General features: G+C 46.2%; 1 protein-coding gene across 3 annotated transcripts in view; it reads right to left on the reverse strand.

Moving 5' to 3' along the window:
• PCSK5 (proprotein convertase subtilisin/kexin type 5) overlaps positions 1–19,446 on the reverse strand; it is a 516,123-nt gene that overhangs the window by 45,997 nt on the left and 450,680 nt on the right. For 2 of the 3 annotated variants that reach the window (XM_075560523.1, XM_075560525.1), the window contains 5 exons: positions 16,646–16,688; positions 13,646–13,782; positions 12,178–12,378; positions 5,715–5,795; positions 3,283–3,366 (listed from right to left, as the gene is read on the reverse strand). In XM_075560523.1, the coding sequence (XP_075416638.1) occupies positions 3,283–3,366; positions 5,715–5,795; positions 12,178–12,378; positions 13,646–13,782; positions 16,646–16,688 (546 nt within the window). The remainder of the gene's footprint in view (positions 1–3,282; positions 3,367–5,714; positions 5,796–12,177; positions 12,379–13,645; positions 13,783–16,645; positions 16,689–19,446) is intronic. The other variant, XM_075560524.1, reaches the window with a different exon arrangement.

Raw genomic sequence — 19,446 nt, forward strand, 5'->3', positions numbered from 1 at the left:
ATAAGAATTGTATGAGTCCCTACTAAAATGATTAAATTTTTAAAAAGTGTAGGGGTGGAGTCTAGGGTGTCAATCTGGAGATAGCCAATGAGACTTCTGTGGGCATGGCCTTCTCCTGAGAATTCTGGGAAATCTGGTCATTTCTTCTTGGAGGCGGAAGACACTTCTCTCTCTGCTACTTCCTGGGAGACATTGCAGAAGACAAGTCACATGGATGCAACCAGACCTCGGAAGCTGGAGAAGGCACAGAGAGGGCCCTGCCAGCACTGAGATGCTTACAACGGCACTGGACCCAAAGACTTTCTACTCACTGTCTTGTGACCATCCTGCATTTGGCTTCATTGCATGTGTTTCATGAGTCTGAAGAGGACTTTATAGATTGGTATCAGACATATGGGCTAATATCAGACTTATGGCCTTGGACTGGACTGGGTTGGGATGTTTTCTCAATGTTCAATTCCTCTTGTATATAAAACTCTTTCTTATACACATATGTGTGTTTATGAATTTGTTTCTCTAGTCTACCCAAATTAACACAGCCCCTGAGGACACAGAGCAGTGATTTCAGCCTTACCAGAGTTTCTATTAGTAATGCCAAACTGTCCGAGAGGAGTTACAGTTCCAGAAGAATGCTGATAAGAGGTGGAATGTGTTCTTTTACTTTGCTACTGATACTGGGTGCGGGCTACTCTGGGGCTTGGCTTTGCTGAGTCGATCAGTCTCATTGATGGAATCTACCCTTGTGCTTTCCCAAGGCCAAGCTTATCAACACACCAGACAACCATCCTGAGAGACAATTGAGTTTCAACAGAGACAGCAGTAATAGCAACAGATGAGGCCACTTTTAAAGAAAACAGATTAAACATCACTCCAAGCCCCAAACTCAAGGACAGTCCCTTCAAATTTTGAATGCAGCCTTCTTTATTGTGTATCCAATTGCAATCAGGCCACACCTGTGAAGATCCTTGGCGGGTGTACACAGTTTGCACTCACTCACTCGCTGAAAGATTGGTGGTTCAAATCCACGCAGTGACACCATGGAAGAAAGCTCTGGTGGTCTACCTCCATGGGGTCACCACCATCAAAGATTCTGTGGAGCCCAGTTCTACTCTGAAACATGTGAGGCTCCATGAGTTAGAATCGACTCGGTGGCGACGTGTGTTTTTGTCATCACATGTTACTGTGAGCATTGCACAGACCGACATGGCCTTGAGCACGACCACTTTAACAGAATCAAAACATCCTTTCTCATAACGTATTGACTTAATCAAATAGTCCCCTCATTCTGGTAGCCGTTTATTTATGGATGTTTTGTGTGGCCTCTTAGGACAAAGCAAGTCAACTTTGCTTCCCCCTCCTCCCTGCTAAATTCAGGATCAGTAAGGAAGATGGCAATAAGAGGCCGTCTCTTTATACTCGTTTGTATCTTTTCCCCTTAAATTTCCTTGTTTCGGCTAATGTACTTTAAAGGTACACTTAAAGGGTAATGACACCCTTCAAAAACAAAACAAAACAAAAACTCATTGTCAGTTCCCACTGTATCTGACAGAATGGAACTGCCCCAGGTGGTTCCCAACCTGTATGTATTTATGAGATCCCAAAGCCTCTTCCTTTAATCTGGGGCTCTCACAGCTCTTACGACACTCCATACATCAGTTGCATCAAGCATATTTGTACATATGTTGCCACCATCATCTTCTAAACATTTTCTTTCTATTTGAGCGCTTGGTATCAGCTTCTATTTTTTCCTCCCTCCTCCCTCTTCCACCCTCATGACCCCTTGATAAATGATAGATTACGATTGTTTTCATATCTTACACCAACCACTGTCTTCTCACTTCACCCCTGTTTCTATCATTCATCCCCCTGGGGTGGGAGGAGGGGGTTTCTGGTGGTGATGGTTATATGTCGATTGTTGTGATCGGGTCCCCCTTCCTATCCCCCCCCCCCCCCCCGCCCAACTTCCCCCTACCCTCCTGTATCACCACTCCTATTTCTGTTCCTGAGGGGTTTGTCTGGCCTGAATTCTGTGTGTCCTGAGCTCTTATCTGAACCAGTGTACATGCTCCGGTCTAGCCAGAACTGAAAGGCAGGACTGGGATCATGACAGTGGGGGGTGAGGAAGCCTCACTGAGCCACAGGAGTGCTGTGTGTTTCATCGGTGCTATACTACACCCTAGTTGACTCATCCCTTCCTTGTGACTCTTCTGTGAGGGGATGTCTTATTTTCTGCAGATGGGTTTTGGGTCTCTGCTCCGACCACCCTCATTCTCAACAATATGTTTGTTGTTTGTTTGTTTTGGGTCTTCTGGCACCTGCTACCTGATTTCATTGACACCTCATGATCACAAAGGCTGATAGGCTTCTTCCTTGTGGGCTTGTTGCTTCTCTGCTAAATGGCCCCTGGTATAACTTCAGGCCTTTAAAACTCCAGATGCTATATCTTTTGATAGTCAGGCACCATTATCTTTCTTCACCACATTTGTGTATGCACCTATTTTGTCTTCAGCGATCATGCCAGTAGGGTGAGCATCACAGAATGCCAGGTTCTTAGAACCTAGTGTTTTTGTGTTGAGGGAGAGCATGAGTAGAGGCCCAAAGTCCATTCACTTCCTCAATGTATTGCCATATAAATATGTGTACATAGGCCAATACCTCTATTTTTATGAACTGATATATTTAAATGAGTGCACACCTATGTTTATACCTCTTTCTATAGCTTTGCTTCCTAGATCTTTCTTCTGTTTCCTTTTACTTTCCTCCTGCCCCACCATCATGCTTGCCCTTCTTCTACCACTTAGGAATTCCTAAGTTAGATCACTGTTGCTCCAACACCACTGTGATCTCTACATACGCCTCATTGTTGATTTTAATTCCCTAGTTGTTCCCCTGACTATGGCATTGCTTGCTCACTGCTCCCTTCCCCCAAGTCTCTCCAGAACTGTCAGTCCCATTGCTTTCTTCTCAGATGAGGCAAGTGGTTTTGAACTACTAACCTAGCTGATGGCAACCAGAGTTAAGTCTTAGCAAATTCTCTGGCCACATAACTAATAGCTTAATCATGCGATTGGGTTAATAAACACTTCTTCCCTCTTGATTTCTGTCTTTTGAAAGCCAGTTTTCAGTGCTGGCCAATGCTTGGGTTTCTGCGTTTTTCCAGCATAACCTTTGTGATAGGAGCATGTTATGGGATTGATCACGGACCTACAAAGCTCCTAATATACCTACCTGTGTTGGCATGAACTGAACCAACCACTGCCCTCCATCAGACTCCATACTCACCTTTCGGACATGAGGTACACAGTGTCGCAGACCCATTGCAAGTTTTACAAGAAGGATGACAAGTCTGGTCTTCCCTGAAGATAGCTGTGTAAAGACAGGAACAAGAAGTCAATTTCCTCCTTTGAGTAAACTCACAATCTGGTAGTGTTCACAAAAAATCTCAGGGGCAAGGAATCTCCCCTCCTGCGTCTCTTCCAGTCTCCATCAGTCCATTGCCCACCAGACATATTTCATTTCGGTTTTCTCTTCCTCTGACTCCTTGACATTGGCCTTTGCTTACAAACTCCCAGCAACAGAAAGTGTGGGATCTAACAAGGTTGTCTTGAACCTTGTAGGGATATGTAAAGTGAAAAAGGTCACTTCTCTCATAAGAGGGGGTACACCCCCAAAACAGTATTGCGCTGGGCAGAGTGGGGTTTTGTTCGCATGTATGCTTCCCACGAGAGGAGTGCCAAGCAACCAAACTCGCTCTGAGTTAGTGCTCCCAGTGGGTCGCCTGGGAGTTGGCTAAGGTGACCAACTCCATAAGGCAGTTTCAAAGACTATGGAACAGCCTCAAAGATTTCACGCAGTCAATGCATGTTGAGACCAAACACAAACTTCAGAATTTGCATCTCAGCTTCAGGCAGGGGATTAATAACAGGGACATTGTCATGCAGAACGTGTGCTATGGATGACTGGCACCCAGCCAGTGGTTGGGGTGTTACCATTGCCCTCCAAACCCCTCCCTCCTTGCTTTCATTTCTCCCTTCTCTCCCTGAGAGTCAGTCCGGCATAGTTGGCTCGCTCATCTCACCTGCCTTCAGAGCCAGCTGTGGTTGCTTGCTGGTGGGGTCACCATGGATACAGCAGTTAAATCCTCAGGGTCTTTCCGTGAGAGAGGAAATGATTTTTCCTTTACCAGGCTGTTGTGAAGACTGACTGAGATGCCGTGTATGGATTGCTTAACAGGGGAGGTCAGTAAGTGATCAGTGATCGTTTTTCCCCTGCGGCTTCTTCTCCCTGATTTCCTGGTTTTGCCATGTGCCCATCCCCAAGGCTGTTGATTTATGTCTCTCCCTCTATCCTTCTCTGTACCTTTTAGAGACTGGGAAGCGTTGTTTCCCTGTTACGGTGGCACTTATGGCTTAAAAAGCTGCCTAGACTTGTAACCAGGGAACAGAGATCCCAATGCACACAGATGTAGGCGTACATGTCTGTCAGTTTATATGACAATGTGGAGGTCCAACACTGCCCTTGTTTTCCCATGCGCTATTGGAAGCGGATCACCGTATGAATGATGAGCTCTCTCTGGGGACGCTGTTAAGAACTCAGATGAACCCGACACACAAGGATGGTAGTTTCTGGATTTGCCCAAACATAGTTGACTTGTGTGTTAACCTGATCGAGGCCATTTAATTAAAGAGAAAGTTCTGAGAGAAAACAGCAGCATGATGGGCAGCAGACAACTCTGTCCCCAAGATCAAGCAAGCAAAATGCTTACCTACTGGAGACCAGCTGCTGCAGCACTGATCAGACAAGAATGATCTTTGCTCGCGGGGCACCTGGAAGAGCTTTAAAGCTGAGTCCAGGTCATTGGATGATTGCTTGTTGCTTTTATCATCTTTATTAGTAAAGGCTGTGCTTCTAAGTTTATGAGTTTTAATTTACACTACGCTATTTAAAACCATCACAACATATCTACACACCCATCCATATATTTATAGTTACATTGTGACATTAGATATTTTACTGTCCACTTGGTTTAAATTTCTGTAGTGTTTTACTTTCTCCACGAGAGGGCGCCCCGTCCATACGTTTCATTTAGCAATTCCCCGTGGTTATTTGAATAGCTTTCCACTCAGACTCAGCAGATGGGCTGTTGTGGGGGTTCAAAGTTGTGACACTTTTCCTGTGGAGTAGCTGGTGGGTTCGAATTCCAGACCTTTCGGTTATGGGCGGACCACTTACCCCCTGAGCCAACGTGCTTCCTTAGTTCAGCGAGTGCGTGTGGGCAATGGGCGATGCTCTTCTCCCCAGCTAGACTTATGCTAGAGCTTAGCATACATATCATAATGTGAAAACGCTTTTTCTAAAGACTGACTTTGTAATAAAATATAAAAGGTTAGTGGCTTAATTTCACTCTTCTCTGTGTAAATGTAATTTGATCTTGATCATAGGTTCTTTCTCCCACCCCTCTGCTCCGAGACAGGACCACCCCCAAACAAACACATCATTTTCATCAAGACAGTGTAATGTCTTAGGGTTATTAGGGATGTCTTGTGCGTGCCAGGCACCGCCAATGGTGACCTTCCAGGGATGGAGTTCCCCCAATTTTCGGTTCCCGACCCTCCCCCACTCCGCTCCCTGCCTGAGACCTCAGCGCTTTGGTCTCAGGTCTGCTGCGGGCCTGGGTCCTGCCTGAGACTCTCTTGGTTCGATTCCCCTGTTACCTCTTTTGAGTTGAACTTTCCACCTTCGTCGTTCTTGCAGCCGGTTCTTCCCCAAAGATGGTCTCACGATGGGCACGGGCTCTTTTTCAGTAAAAGAAATACAGTATTGTTGTTGTTGTGAATGTAAAAATGATAACTCAAAAGAAGATATACCGCACCCTTTATCCCCCACCCCCCAAGTAATATCTGCTGTGCTTCCATTGGCAGTAGAATTCCCGTTTTCACACTGAACCTGTGAGTATATTACATGTACCCGCTAAAGAGTTAACGACCCGGAGACCCAAAGAGCAGTGTTGCTCTGTCCTATAGGTTCTGGGTGAGTCGGAATCCAGTGGGTGGCATTGAGTTTGGATGTTCGTGTACTCAGTATAAGACAATACAATGTGATAATAGTTCCATAGTTTTGCACTTATTTATAAAATGCACTTAGTTATACAAGTATAATTATAATTAAAGCTCTGCTCTGCCCAACGCAATTCCGGATGTTTTGGGATGCCCCCTTGTATGAAAGAAGTAACCCTTTCCCCAAGCTTTATAGATCCTCCACAAGGTTTATCTTGTCATAAAAGTTTTCACTGAAACCATTTCCAGTAGTTTTCATGTTATTTGTCTGAATTTTTTTAGTAACTTCACCCCCCCCCCCTTTTTCAGCTACTACTGTGCATAATCATGCTCTGAACTCTTTTGTGAGCACACCATCCTGATGGAGTCAGAGCGCTGCCTGGCCATGAGGCCTCCTGACTGAGCATCCTGTCTTTGGTAGGGCTGTTTTCCGAAGACCAGCATCCCTGTGGGTTTCTGAGCGTGTTTTCTTTCAGGAGTTAAAGAAGGTTGCTTTGGAAGTGGGCTGGTGGGATGGTTAGTGTGTGCACACAGGATGGGGCTAAGGTTAGGGAAGAGACTCACTTTCTTATGTGCGTGCCCTGTACTGGGAGCATTCTAAGTCTTCTCTCCCTTAATTCTCCAAACAACCTTGGACGGTGTTGTTTTCTATTCTCATTTTATAGCTGAAGAAACTGAGGCTGAGAGAGGATGAGGAACTTGCTCAGAGTCATAGCTAGCAAATCACAGAGGCATTATCTGACTTCAGCTCTGCCTAACTCTATAGTACATATCCATTCAGGTGATTTTTCAGTAATTAATTCCCAATTTAGTTTGATAGAGACCAAAGGAGTGGTGTGCTGGTAAACTAGCTCTCTGGAACTAAAACAACAACTTGATTTATAGTGCTTTTCAAATCCCATGGTGTTAAAACTCCCACCATGGCTGATTTTAAGTTGCTAATGGCTTAACAACCCACTTACTACATTTGTACTTAATGACTAGCACAAGCTGACACAGTGCTCCGTTCCACCACTGGCCAGAAGTTTCAGAAGGCGGCCTTATTGACGCAGCAATAGACTCTTGATCCCACTGAGTTCTGGTTGGATAAGTGTGGGAGCTATATCATCATTTGTCAGTTTGAGGATTAAGATTTCAGGGGTAGAGTCTAGCCGGTCAATCGGAACACAGCCAATGGGGCCTCTGTGGACATCTCCTTCCCCTGAGAATTCTGGAAAATCTTTGGAATTACCTCCCTGGAGACGGGAGAGTCTCTCCTTCGGGTTCACTCCCTAGGAGACTTTGCAGCTGACAAGACACATGGAATTACGGAACTATGGAACTACGCTATTGCCCTAAGCTGGAGAAGCCACATGGACCTACCCAGATGCAACCAGACCTCTGAAGCCGGAGAAGCTACATAGAGACCCCTGCCAGCACTGAGATGCTTACAATGCCACTGGACCCAAAGCCTTTCTACCCACTGACTTGTGACCATCCTGCATTTGGCTTCATTGCATGCGTTTCGTGAGTCTGAAGAGGACTTTATAGATTGATATCGGACATACAGATTAATATTGGTTTTATGGCCTCGGACTGGACTGGGTTGGGATGCTTTCTTAATGTACAATTACACTTCGTGTAAAACTCTCTCTTATACACATGAGTTTCTATGGATTTGTTTCTCTAGTTTACCCAAACTAACACAAAAAGAACTAAAAATGAATTGACATGTAATAATGAGGGTGAAGGGAAAGGCATTATCAAATGTGGGGTGGGGGGCGGGGTGTGTCGGGGAGTTGGGGGAATAACACAACATGACCAAAGGTAAAGAAAATTGCCGGGAGGAGAGCAAGATTATTCACCCAATCTGCAATAACAGCACAGCAAACAGCATCTAGGAACAGATGCGCAGTTAGCCATGCAGCCCCGTAGCTATGGGGACGTGAATGGCAGTACACCTGGGAGTACTCGTAGGCGTGGCAGAGGATTTTTAATGTGATTGTGCTGTAAATGTATCCAATAATATTGCAGAACATACAGGGGGGGAAGTTCTGGAAAAATCTTAGCTATAACAAAAGTCCTTGAGGGGATGAATTTCTGGAGCTGGGAACATAAGCCCACCGTCTTGGGGGACAACTAGGTCAATTGGCATACTATACTCGACAAAGACATGTTCTACAGCCTGCTTCAGTGAGTACAATGGGAGTATTAAAAGCTTGCAAGCAGCCCTCTAAGATGCAACTATTGGTATCTCTTTGTCCAGAACAATACAGAGTGAAGAAAATCAAAGTCTCAAGAAAAAAATTTAGTCCAAAGGACTAATGGAGAATGTGATCTATGGCATCCATTACCCAGAGATAAGAAGACCTAGATGGTGCCCAACTATCGAGCGAAAGAAAGAAAGAAGAGAAAATGTAGAACAAAATTTAAAGTAGAAAAAGACCAGACTTGCTTACTTGTCTGATGGAGACTCATGAAGCCCCAAAGACTGTCACCCTCAGACCCCCTTCAAACCTGGAACTGACCCTACTCCTGAATATTCAACCTTCAGCTAAGCAACAGACAGGCCTGTAGAGTGAACACCCCCACCAAGGAGGAACATACTTCTCATTATAAGCCAACAAAAGTTCGCCAGAAGCACAGCTCGGCAGGTGAGGAGGGGCAGGAAAGGAGATGAGCCAATGGGGGTGGGGTGCAGAGCCTGGGGCACGGAAGCGTGCCGTTACCTCGGGGGCCATGCAACAGTGCCAAGAACCAAAATCAGTGTACATTGTTGGACAGAAAACTATTATGTTCTGTAAGCTTTCACCCAAACGGCACTTGAAAGAACAAAATGTCAAATGAATAAAATCACATTTTAAAAATTCCTCATTTCTAAGTTGAGTGAGACAACATCTCTACAAGGTCCTTCTAAAAACCAGACTCTCGTGGCATCTCTGAAGTTCCTCACAAAAATCCCTGAGATTTTTCTCTCATGTGGGTGTGGCTTTCTGTTTCCCCAGTCTCAGATGTCCGTCTTCGGCCCAGTGTAATAAAATCAAAAGGTAGGCGAGTGATAATGTAATAGGGGCTAGTCAGAGATGAAAAGGTAAGTCACCATGCCTCTGCTCTGTGGATTAGACCATCATCAGCACATTCACTCAGAGCCTCCTGCATGTACGGTTTGGATCAGTGATGGAGCTAGGTGAGTAGGGAATATCCGCAGGGATTCTCCTGCAACTTTCTATATACGAGAGAGGAAAGCATGTCAGAGGACCCAGGTGGTCGACAGGAACAGCGAAAATGGTTTCCATGTCCAACAATGGTGTTAGGAAATCAGTGGGAGCCCTCCTCGTCTTTCTTTCAAAGCCAGTGGTCCGCGGCACCTGAATGTCTCCACCTGGACTGGCTTTGTGGGATGTTTGAGTCATTGCTGAGACCCCGAGCTGTCTGCTTCATCATTAATAGTACTGCTTCCTGTTAGAGAGTGTCTGAAATACTCTTCACGACGTCTTAGTGACTGTAGAAGAGGCTCTGCAGAGAAAACAATACTTTTTAGGCAATGGCATTTCTGTGTGGGGAGAACAGAGAGGGTTGAGCAACATCATGGGCGCTGACTTCTTGGCTGGAGAAACGGTTCAGCATCCATTACCAGGCCTGATCCAGTGTATGGAGACACCTCCGTCGCGTCCCCACTGTGCTGGTAGTTGACTAAGAATGGTGACCCTCTTGTCATTGTCACAGCCACTCTCGTTAGCCATTTCATTCAAAGCGATGCTCACCGAACAACCGTCGGGGTTCTTGCTGTCGGGTATTTTCCCAACGCGCGCCAACCTCAACTCCTGGGATCGTGGGATTGGTTGCAGTCCTCCAAAGAAAATGTGACCTTGTGTTTCCACTAGGGAGCAGTGGAGAAATGAACCGAGGTTTGTTCCTTTCGTCCCCAAATCTGTGTGAAAGGAAAGTGAGAGAAAACCTTCCTGGTGCCACCCAGGCAGCTACCTTGTCTCATAAACATGATGTCCTTGGTCTGGTCCAGGGCTTCAAACCCGTTCATTCTGGTCTGGCCTCCTACTGAGAACGTGCCTTTCCACCCCACCCCACCCCAGGTGCTTCTGAGTACACAAGAGTGACCTATACAAACTGGAATGAACCGCTTCAAAGCCCCACGCTGGGCTTCCCCAGCGGTCACCCAGGGTGACTGCAGTCTGCTTTCCATCATCTGAAAGGTGGGGCTGGTGAGTGCTAGTTCCCTGGGACTGTGTGCTCTCCTATGACACGCTCACCCTTGTTTCAACCAGAAGTCGGAGGCCTGGCCCCGAACTCCCAGGGCTTTGTGGAATACATCTCCCATGGGCTACGAACTCCAGTGCCCAGACTGCTAGGGAAGCTGAGGGAGGGATGGCCTTACCTGGCCCAGGGATAAACTTTTCCACAATACCCCCTCTCTCTGTGGCTGGTCTGCGTGCTTTATTTCATAGATCACAGACATGAAAAAGCACATCCATGTCATGGACTTTATTGCTTTGTTCAGCCACAAGAGACAGTCTCATCTGCTTCTGAGAGCTCAACTCCCAAATGGACGAATTCCTTTATCTTTTTACAAACATCACATTTCGATAGTAGAAAATGTGGAGGGATGGGTGCGGTGCTCCAGCAAAGGGGGACAATCAAAGCCCAATCTCTGCTTGCAGAATGCGTAGTCCAGTTGAAGGGAAGGGTAATCATGTGGGAAATCAAATCTGCTCTGGCTCTTGGCTCCCTGGACCTTCCCATCATCTGCTAGCCAGATGAAATACAGATGTTCTGAGCTACAACACAGCGCCAGACCATTTTCCTCTTGGCGCGCACTGCCCCTCGAATGCCTGAATGCCGGACACATTCTTTTTCAGAATTTTGGTTCAGCTATAATTCACGGGAGATATCCCGATCTGGGTGTCTCTGAAATGGGCCCTGTGCTCCCCTTGGCCGTTGGCCACTGGGTTCGCGATGGCTCCCAGCTGCTCCTTGTTATTGTCATAGGCGATTGCGGCCATAGATGTCCACTCTGCCCCTGCCCCCACCTGTCCCTCTCTCAGCCTGGGTGGACCTCCTATGAGCTGTTCTCACTTCTGCACGGACATGACCCTTTGGCCAATCTCCTGGCGAGACGTCAAGCAGAGAACATGTCTTGTTTCCATGAGTTTGTCTGTTCTGTGAGGCTGATTTTTCCAGAAAGAAGCTCTTTTGTTTGGAACCACCTCAGGCTTGGAGAAATCACACTGAAGGTCCATAGTTACCTTGCAAGGAAGCCTGTGATGGATGCTTAAAAGTGAGAGAAATGTTAATGACTCAGGGTAAGACTGAGATCGATGTGGGTCTTCACTGTTTGATCCGAATGTCCTATATTTTTCCTTCTTCATTTCCCCCTCACTAGCCATCCACTTTCCCTCATCTGCTACTAGGGAGGGCACCTGTTAAAAAAATAAGCTTGAATGGTATTGAGTTCTCATAATTAATCTTAAAGATCCATCATTTTATGGAAAGTTCCATTGCTTTAGGAAAATTCTTCCTTGTTTACCTGGCTGTGGGTGGGGGAAAAAAAACAACAACACTACTCTGTTGGCTATATTTCCTTTATCGTGTATAAAAATATATGCCCATGTTAGAAGTCCAAACTTTTTGAGAAAAAAAAAAGGAGTTTGGGTAATTTTCTTATGACTCTCTTTATATCTTCTGGTCCCTCCGGGGTATAAACAGTTAAGTCCTTATTTCCACGAGGAAGGATGGCAGCGTGAACCCGCTCCCAAGCACCTCAGAAGAAAGGTCTGCTGTCCTGCTTCTGAAAGGTCCCAGCCAGGAGGACCTGGTGTAGCAATTTTGTAGCATCTATGGGGCAGGCCAGGAATCAGGGTAGTCAGATTGGCCCAGGGAGAAACTTAGGGGCAATGCCACAAGTAAGTGACTCTTCGGTGCCCCTTTCTGGCCACATGCCAACCAAAGTCTCCTACTTACCTGGACAGCAAGCACCCGGAAGTCCCCGGGGGCAGGGCCACCTTGATTCCCCTCTCTGCTGTTTCCCTGGCCAGTCTTCATGGGGGTTGCAGAAGTAAGGGTTCAAAGGGGAGGGAGGCAGGGTAGGAAGTTAGACCCCGGGGTCTCTTGCTTGGGAGACACCTACCATTCCAGAATGTGCCTTCCACCTGGGTCTGGACAGGACTGACACATTTCCCATACAGCAGCTGCAGCCCCTCAAGGCAGCTGCTGCATGCCTCGGGGCCTGGACCTGTGCAGGTTCCACAGGCTCGGTGGCAGGGCTCGCATTCTCCCACGTCTGGGTCACTGTAGAAGCCCGGACTACATTCCGTCACACAATGGCCACCTATGGCGAGACACAGCAAGGACACGTGAAGGCATGGTGCTCTGCGTAAAGCTACCTGCTAAAGAAGCCGAAGGCCATTGTGGGAACATTTTTGTTGGTAAAAAATAATGTACACAATTGGTACAGATAGGAGCTAGAAACACAGGGAATCCAGGACAGATAAACCCCTTAGGACCAATAATGAGAATAGCGTTACCAGGAGGGGAAGGGGAAGCTGGGGGAGAAAGGGGGAACCAATCACAAGGACCTACATATAACCCCCTCTCTCTGGGGTGGACAACAGAAAAGTGGGTGAAGGGAGACATTGGTCACTGTAAGACATGAAAAATTAATAATAATTTATAAATTATCAAGGGTTCAGGAGGGAGGAAGGGTGGGGGAGGGAGGGGGGAAAATGAGGAACTGCTATCAAGGGCTCACATAGAAAAATGTTTTGAGAATGATGATGGCTACAAATGTGCTTGACATGATGGATGGATTTATGGATTGTGCTAAGAGTTGTACGAGCCCTCAATAAAATGATTTTTTAAAAAGAGTTGTATGAGCCCCCAATCGAATGATTTAAAATAAATTAATTAAATAATGTGTACAGGAGCTTATTTCAAGCAAAGAATGTGTTTTAATAAATCCCATACCTAGTCTTTGTTCTCTTTGGCCATCAGTTCAAAGGGTTAAGAAGAAAGAAGAGGACATTACTGCGGGGCTTGAAAAATGGTAAATCAGATGCACCTCCAGATGGAGAACCATATAGCTCTACCCATGGGCTCTCCCTGTTCTTTTGCTGATAAAAATCCAAGTGCACCCATTGATTAGCTTTTTATTGGGAAGGATCAGAATATATTCAGATTTCTTTCCTAATTATTTATTTCCAGCCAATGGAGTGATGGAGGCATAAGACGAGGGCTCCTGTTAATCTTTTAATGCTGTCCAGGGATAGCTCGCAAGGATTAAGTGTCCGGGGCAGGGTCCTGGACATCCGGGCGACTGCCGTTCCAGAGGATGTATCTGCAGAGGGCCTATCCCAAGGCCCTTCTTCCATTACTTAACCCTTGTTCTCATGAGATGGGAGGTGGTGAAGGCTAGTTAGTAGAATTCGCCTTACACTTTTGGAACAAAAGCATACCACCGTCTTGGCTAATGGTTATTTCCCAGTCAAATTAAAGCCTCTTATTGGACAAAGGACACCAAGGGACGAGGACCCCGAAACCCTTGAGGGGAGTTCTCTGGGAGCCCTGGCTGAGGGCGGCCAGGCGGAGGGTGGGCTTACCCAGGAGGAAGAAGCCCTCTTCACACCAATAGCACTCCTGGGGGCCACAGCCCCTACACTTGGGACTGCAGTCCGTGCATTCGAAGTCTTCCTGGTAGGTTTTCTCGGGGCAGGTCCTGTAGCACTGCTGTTGAAACCTGCAGGAAGAAAAGGTGCTTTCTTTGATGAGACGTGCTGAGAGAGCTCCCTGAAGCACCATCCTTCACTTTGAGGTCTGTGCATCTTTTTCTGTTTGTTTTAAACAGGGGTAAATATTTGGATTTCGAAGGAAGAAACCAACTCCCCAACCACATCCTCTGTACCTCTGAACATTCTACATCAGGGCTGTGGGGGAGAGAAGGCTCTCACTGCCACAGAGTCAATGCTGACTCATAGCGACCCTGTAGAACTGGGTAGACCTGGCCCCGTGGGTTTCTGAGACTGTAACTATGGGCAATAGAAATCCCCAGCCGTCTTTCTCCCAAGTAGCAGTCGGTGCTTTCAAAATGCTGGCCTTGCAGGAACCACTATGCCACCAGGGCTCCTTTGGTGGAGATTACTCATCCTTAAATTCTACATAAGGGCACCGAGTAAGGGCCAAGGTCAAGTGTTGAAAGTCACAGAGCTGGTTCAAGGTAGCTCTGGAATCCTAACTGGTCTGTATCAAAATCGGTGTGCTTTTGCCACCATCTACCTGGCACTTGCGTGGGATGGAGACCACTCAGGGTTAAGTTCAAGTAGTTTACCAAACTATCTGTGACCAGGCTATGTATACCATATTCTACAGCACAATGTATCATGTGTAACATATATTATTATACATAGCAATCCTTTAGCTTTTATGCAGACATTTTTCACATATTTTCTCTTATTATATAGTAAAATGTAATCAGACGCAACTGAATAAATAGCAAGCTGAATTTCAAGAGGGCATGGACCAAAGTTGTACTTAACGCTGATAAATTTCAGAGCATCAACCAGCTATCAGGGGACATCTTGTTATTACTTCCTTAAGAACAGCTATTGTTTAGCATTTTTATTTGCTGTATTCAAAGTTATTAAATATTTGAAAAGGTAATAAATGTGTGTTTCCTTGAAAAAGAATCCCACATTTTCCTCTTGGTTATATTGCGATGTGTAATTTCAATCTATTTGCTTCTTAGGGGGTGAAACACACCTATTACAATAGCAGCCGTGAATCTGAGAGGCTGACAGGGCTAGCTCTGACTTTAACTGATCACGATGAAGAAGGCAGGTATGGGAGCGTTAAAACCCAAGTCAAACTCACTGCCATTGAGTCAATGCCAACTCACAATGACCCTGCTGTGGGTTTCTGAGACTCATCACTGTTTACAGGTGTAGAAATCCCATCTTTCTCCCACGGATCAGCTGGTGACCATGAACTACAGACCATGTGGCTCACGGCCCAGCAAGTAACTATGACATCACCCGAGGCGAGTTTGGCAAAAGGAATACAGAACGATAGAGGAGTCAAGTGGAGAGAGAATCCTTTGCCCATTTCTGCCTGGTTAAAACTTTATGTGAGTCCAAGTTCTACTCCCGCTGGTTCTGCAAGAACTATGTTGTGCCCTCCACCACGGGTGCTTGCCAAAGATTGCCCACATGTCAGCTGCTCATCTCTGCGTGGGGAGCTGACAGCAGGCAGAGTAAACATCTACTGGGTAAATAGCGACGATGAGCCTGCTGACAAATTACTCTGCACTCGTTACACGTCACCTGGTCTATACTGTCCTAATCAATCCCTAGTGCCTCTTTTCCACTTCTCCCTTAATGACGCGGCCACTAATGTAACAGCAGCTCAGGTGGGCAAGGCTCGGGAAGTTCAGTCAAGGTCGAGAACAACAGACAATAATGGGGAACACTGAATTAAGGTTTAAGTAACAACAAGCGTTACCCGATCATTTTAATGGGCTTCAGCTTGCTGGGACATCCCTTCTCTTTCGTACTCCCCATCACCGTTACTATTTAATATCACTACTTCACTTCAAGTCTCTAGGAATAGAGAGGTGGTAAAGGGTAGTGTGGGGGATGGGTGTGCCCAGATCCCACCCGAGGCTGTGACCCCACATAGGGCAGAGCCAACTCCTCAATGAGCTTCCGCTTACTCATCTGTAGACCGTCACAGGTCCTTAGTCCCTGCTCATCGTGGTGGGAAGGTGAAGAGAGCGAATGGATAGGAGAACTCTTATGTCACAGACCTCTCTAGCCATTCGCACGGCCCCGGGAAGCAACTCAGCCTGTCCATATGCAGGCTCTTCATTGGCTTCTCCTCTGCCTTCCTTTCTGAGGTTTCCTTCCAGGATGATGACCTGTGTGTGCAGCAGGAGGGACACTGGAATAGGAAGGGCTGTGGACACGGAAACCTACCAACTTGGATTCTGTAGGCAAATGAGATGCCTTGGTGGTGGAGTGCTTATGAGTTGGATTGTGATTTGCAAGGGCAGCAATTCAAACCCCCTGACGGCTGCAGGGCAGAAGAATGGGGCTTCCTACTCCCATAAAGAGAAACTCGTAGGGGCAGCTCTGCTATGAGTTGGCATTGACTTGATGGCATTTGAATTTGGTTTTTCAGTGGCCTGGGTCCCTCCTCCATGTGGAGTGATCATGAGCTATGTGTACCTTTACCCTGAAACATCGGGCTCCTACATTGGACAAAGCCTTCATGCAAATCTTTGGAAAGAGCTTCCTTTGGGTCAGGTATATGTTTTAAGTCCTGTCCAGAAGCGACGAGTTCTGAATTTTGAGAACCCACGGCATGATTCCTAGATGCCAGTGTCACACTGGGGGGCTTCCAGGATCAAGAAAGAGAAGACCTCCTCTTGAGGTAAGAAAACAGCTGGGCGCTGATTGCTAATCCGAGAAAGGCTTGTTAGCAGCCTGACAGGACCGAGTTGCTTCAGGCTGCCAGGTCCCTTTGCTTTCATCGCGGGATTTAGGATGAAGTCAGTAATGCTTAAGCTGCAGAAAAGTTAGTGCCACATAAAAGAAGGTCGAACTTACATGTAATACCCCAAAGCGCATGATGTGCAGGTTCCTGGGTCATCTGAGGGGGAAAAAATGATAACCATGAAAACTTTCAATCGCAGGAGTGTGTCGTTTGGACCAAAGGACTTTGGAAAAGTTGTGGCTTGAGATGAATAACCTCTTGGGAGGGGCTCGGGAAATGTGCTGCCCAGCACAGATTTTGGAACAGATTGTACCATTTTTAATTAGTTACAAGATGGACACTATGATTTATCTTATCCAAGATAGTCAAGAATCCTCATAAATGCTCATACCCAACTTTCAAGGAGAAATAGGCCTACACTCCTGGGCTTTAAATTGCACATCATCACACTATCCACACTGGGAACCCTGACCCCTCAAGAGACAGTGCCATGAGGTCCTACATCCACGTACAAATGCTCAGAAGAGCCTGTAGCTTCTGACCCTGAATCTGGGTTATCCATGAGTTACATGCCAACCAAAGGGTGTGCAGTTTGGAAGGACCCTTTGAAATCTGGGCAATTATCTTTCCCAACACAATATCTACTTCATGTTCAGCACTTCACAACCCTTCTAAGGAAACTGTGCTTGGGAGGGAGGGAGGGAGAAAGGGAAGGTAGGGAAAAAGAGGAGCTGATACCATGGGCTCAGATAGAAAATAAATGTTTAGAAAATGATGATGGCAACATATGTCCAAGTATGCTTGATACAGATGATGTGTGGATTGTTAGGGAAGAGCTGTAAGAGGCCCCAATGATGTCATCTTTAAAAAGAAAGAAACAGTCCTGTTCTCATTAAGTGTGACGATTTAATATGTCTCCCTGGCCTTGAAAAGACTTTTCTGTAGCTTGCAGGACACTTAAAGAGGGAGAAAGGACTTTGAGAGTCACCAGCCTAGCCTATTTCCCTCCCTCCTGGCCCTCTCTGTGAGATGCAACTCCAAGATCTGAGGATTAAGGAAATCCCCTGACTTCCTCTGCTCCATGATTCTTGTAACTTCTGGCAGCTTCTTTCTCTTGTCTTATCAATACTCCATTCCTGCTCTTCCCATTCTAATAGATATGAGGACTTACTGCTGCCTTTTAAAACATTCCATTTGGTGCAGGAAGATTTTAAACCTACATATCTTGAAATTTGTGCACGGCTTTTCTGTCTAGTCTGTTCTGGGGTCTGTTTCAATCTGCTTCAGAGAGTTCCCCTTGGTGGTATATACAGCCTCACCTAAGTCTTCAGGTAAACATCCACTGGAGGTCCTGTTAAAATGTTTGCAATGATTCCATGATGCTCACCTTCCTGACACATTCACTGAAGACAAAGCGGGTGCATAAGCAAATGTGGTGAAGAAAATTGATGGTGCTTAGCTATCAAAAGATGTAGTGTCTGGAGTCTTAAAGGCTTGAAGATAAACAAGCGGCCATCTAGCTGAGAAGCAACAAAGCCCACATGGTAGAAACACACCAGCCTGTGTGATCATGAGGTGTCGACAGTATCAGGTATCCGGCATCAAAGAACAAAAAAATCATATCATTGTGAGTGAGGGGGAGTGTGGACTGGGAACCCAAAGCCCACCTGTAAGCAACTGGACATCCCCTTACAGAAGAGTTGCGGGGAGGAGAAAAGCCAGTCAGGGTGCATTGTAGCAACAATGAAACATACAACTTTCCTGTAGTTGTTAAATGTTTCCTCCCCTACCCCACCCCTACTATCATGATCCCAATTCTACCTTATAAATCCGGCTAGAACAGAGGATGTACACTGGAACAGACAGCAACTGGAAACACAGGGCAAATGCACCCCTCAGGACCAGTGGTGAGAGTGGCGATACTGGGAGGGTGGAGGGAAGGTGGGGTAGAGAGGGGGAACTGATTACAGGATCTACATATAACCCCCTCCCTGGGGGACAGACAACAGAAAAGTGGGTGAAGGGAGACATCAGACAGTATAAGACATGACAAAATAATAATAATTTTTAAATGATCAATGGTTCATGAGGAAGGGGGAAGGGGGAAAATGAGGAGCTGATACCAAGGGCTCAAGTGGAAAAAAATGTTTTGAGAATGATGATGGCAACAAATGTGCTTGACACAATGGATGCATGTATGGATTGTGATTAGAGTTGTACAAACCCCCAATAAAATGATTTAAAAATAGTGTGAAATGACACTACCATACCTTATACATCGCACGACTCATGCATTTCACCGAAAGTTGTAGTTGTAAAAAAGTTCTAGAAGAGGCTGTCAATTAAGAAGGAGGTTTCAAAAAGAAAAGAAAGAAGAAGCTTCTAGAACTCTTCGAAAACAGTCTGATGATGGAGCAGTGGAGAGGGCACTGACCTAAGAGCGAGGCTATCTGTGGGCACGTCGGCAATTTAATCCACGGTTACCATCGTTCGGCCATGGTGATTTAGTCGTAGAATTCTCACTTTCTAGGAAGGAAGCTTGCGTTCTGTTCCTGCACAATGCCACTCATGTTGTGCAGCCCCCTTTTTGTCAGGGGAGGCTGGCATGTTGCTGATTGGGCTCAACCAGCTTCAGTGGAGCTTCCAGACTAAGACAGACAAGAAGCAAGCCCGGTGATCTACTTGTGAAACTAGCCAGTGGGGAAAAAAGAATCTACAGATGACAGTGATCCAGCCCATCACCTATCACCGGAGTGCACAGGATGGAGCAGCATTTTGGTTGTACGTTGGAGATGTCACAAGTCAGGGACTAACAGGAGTGAATAATAATTGCCGTGTAAATTTGTATCAACATCGCTCTACTTTCTGGGCTCTGTTTTCTTCTGCTGTGAAACAGGCAGGTTAGGTAAAACGA

Source organism: Tenrec ecaudatus, chromosome 10 (assembly GCF_050624435.1).
Source record: "Tenrec ecaudatus isolate mTenEca1 chromosome 10, mTenEca1.hap1, whole genome shotgun sequence".
Taxonomy (NCBI): Eukaryota; Metazoa; Chordata; class Mammalia; order Afrosoricida; family Tenrecidae; genus Tenrec; species Tenrec ecaudatus.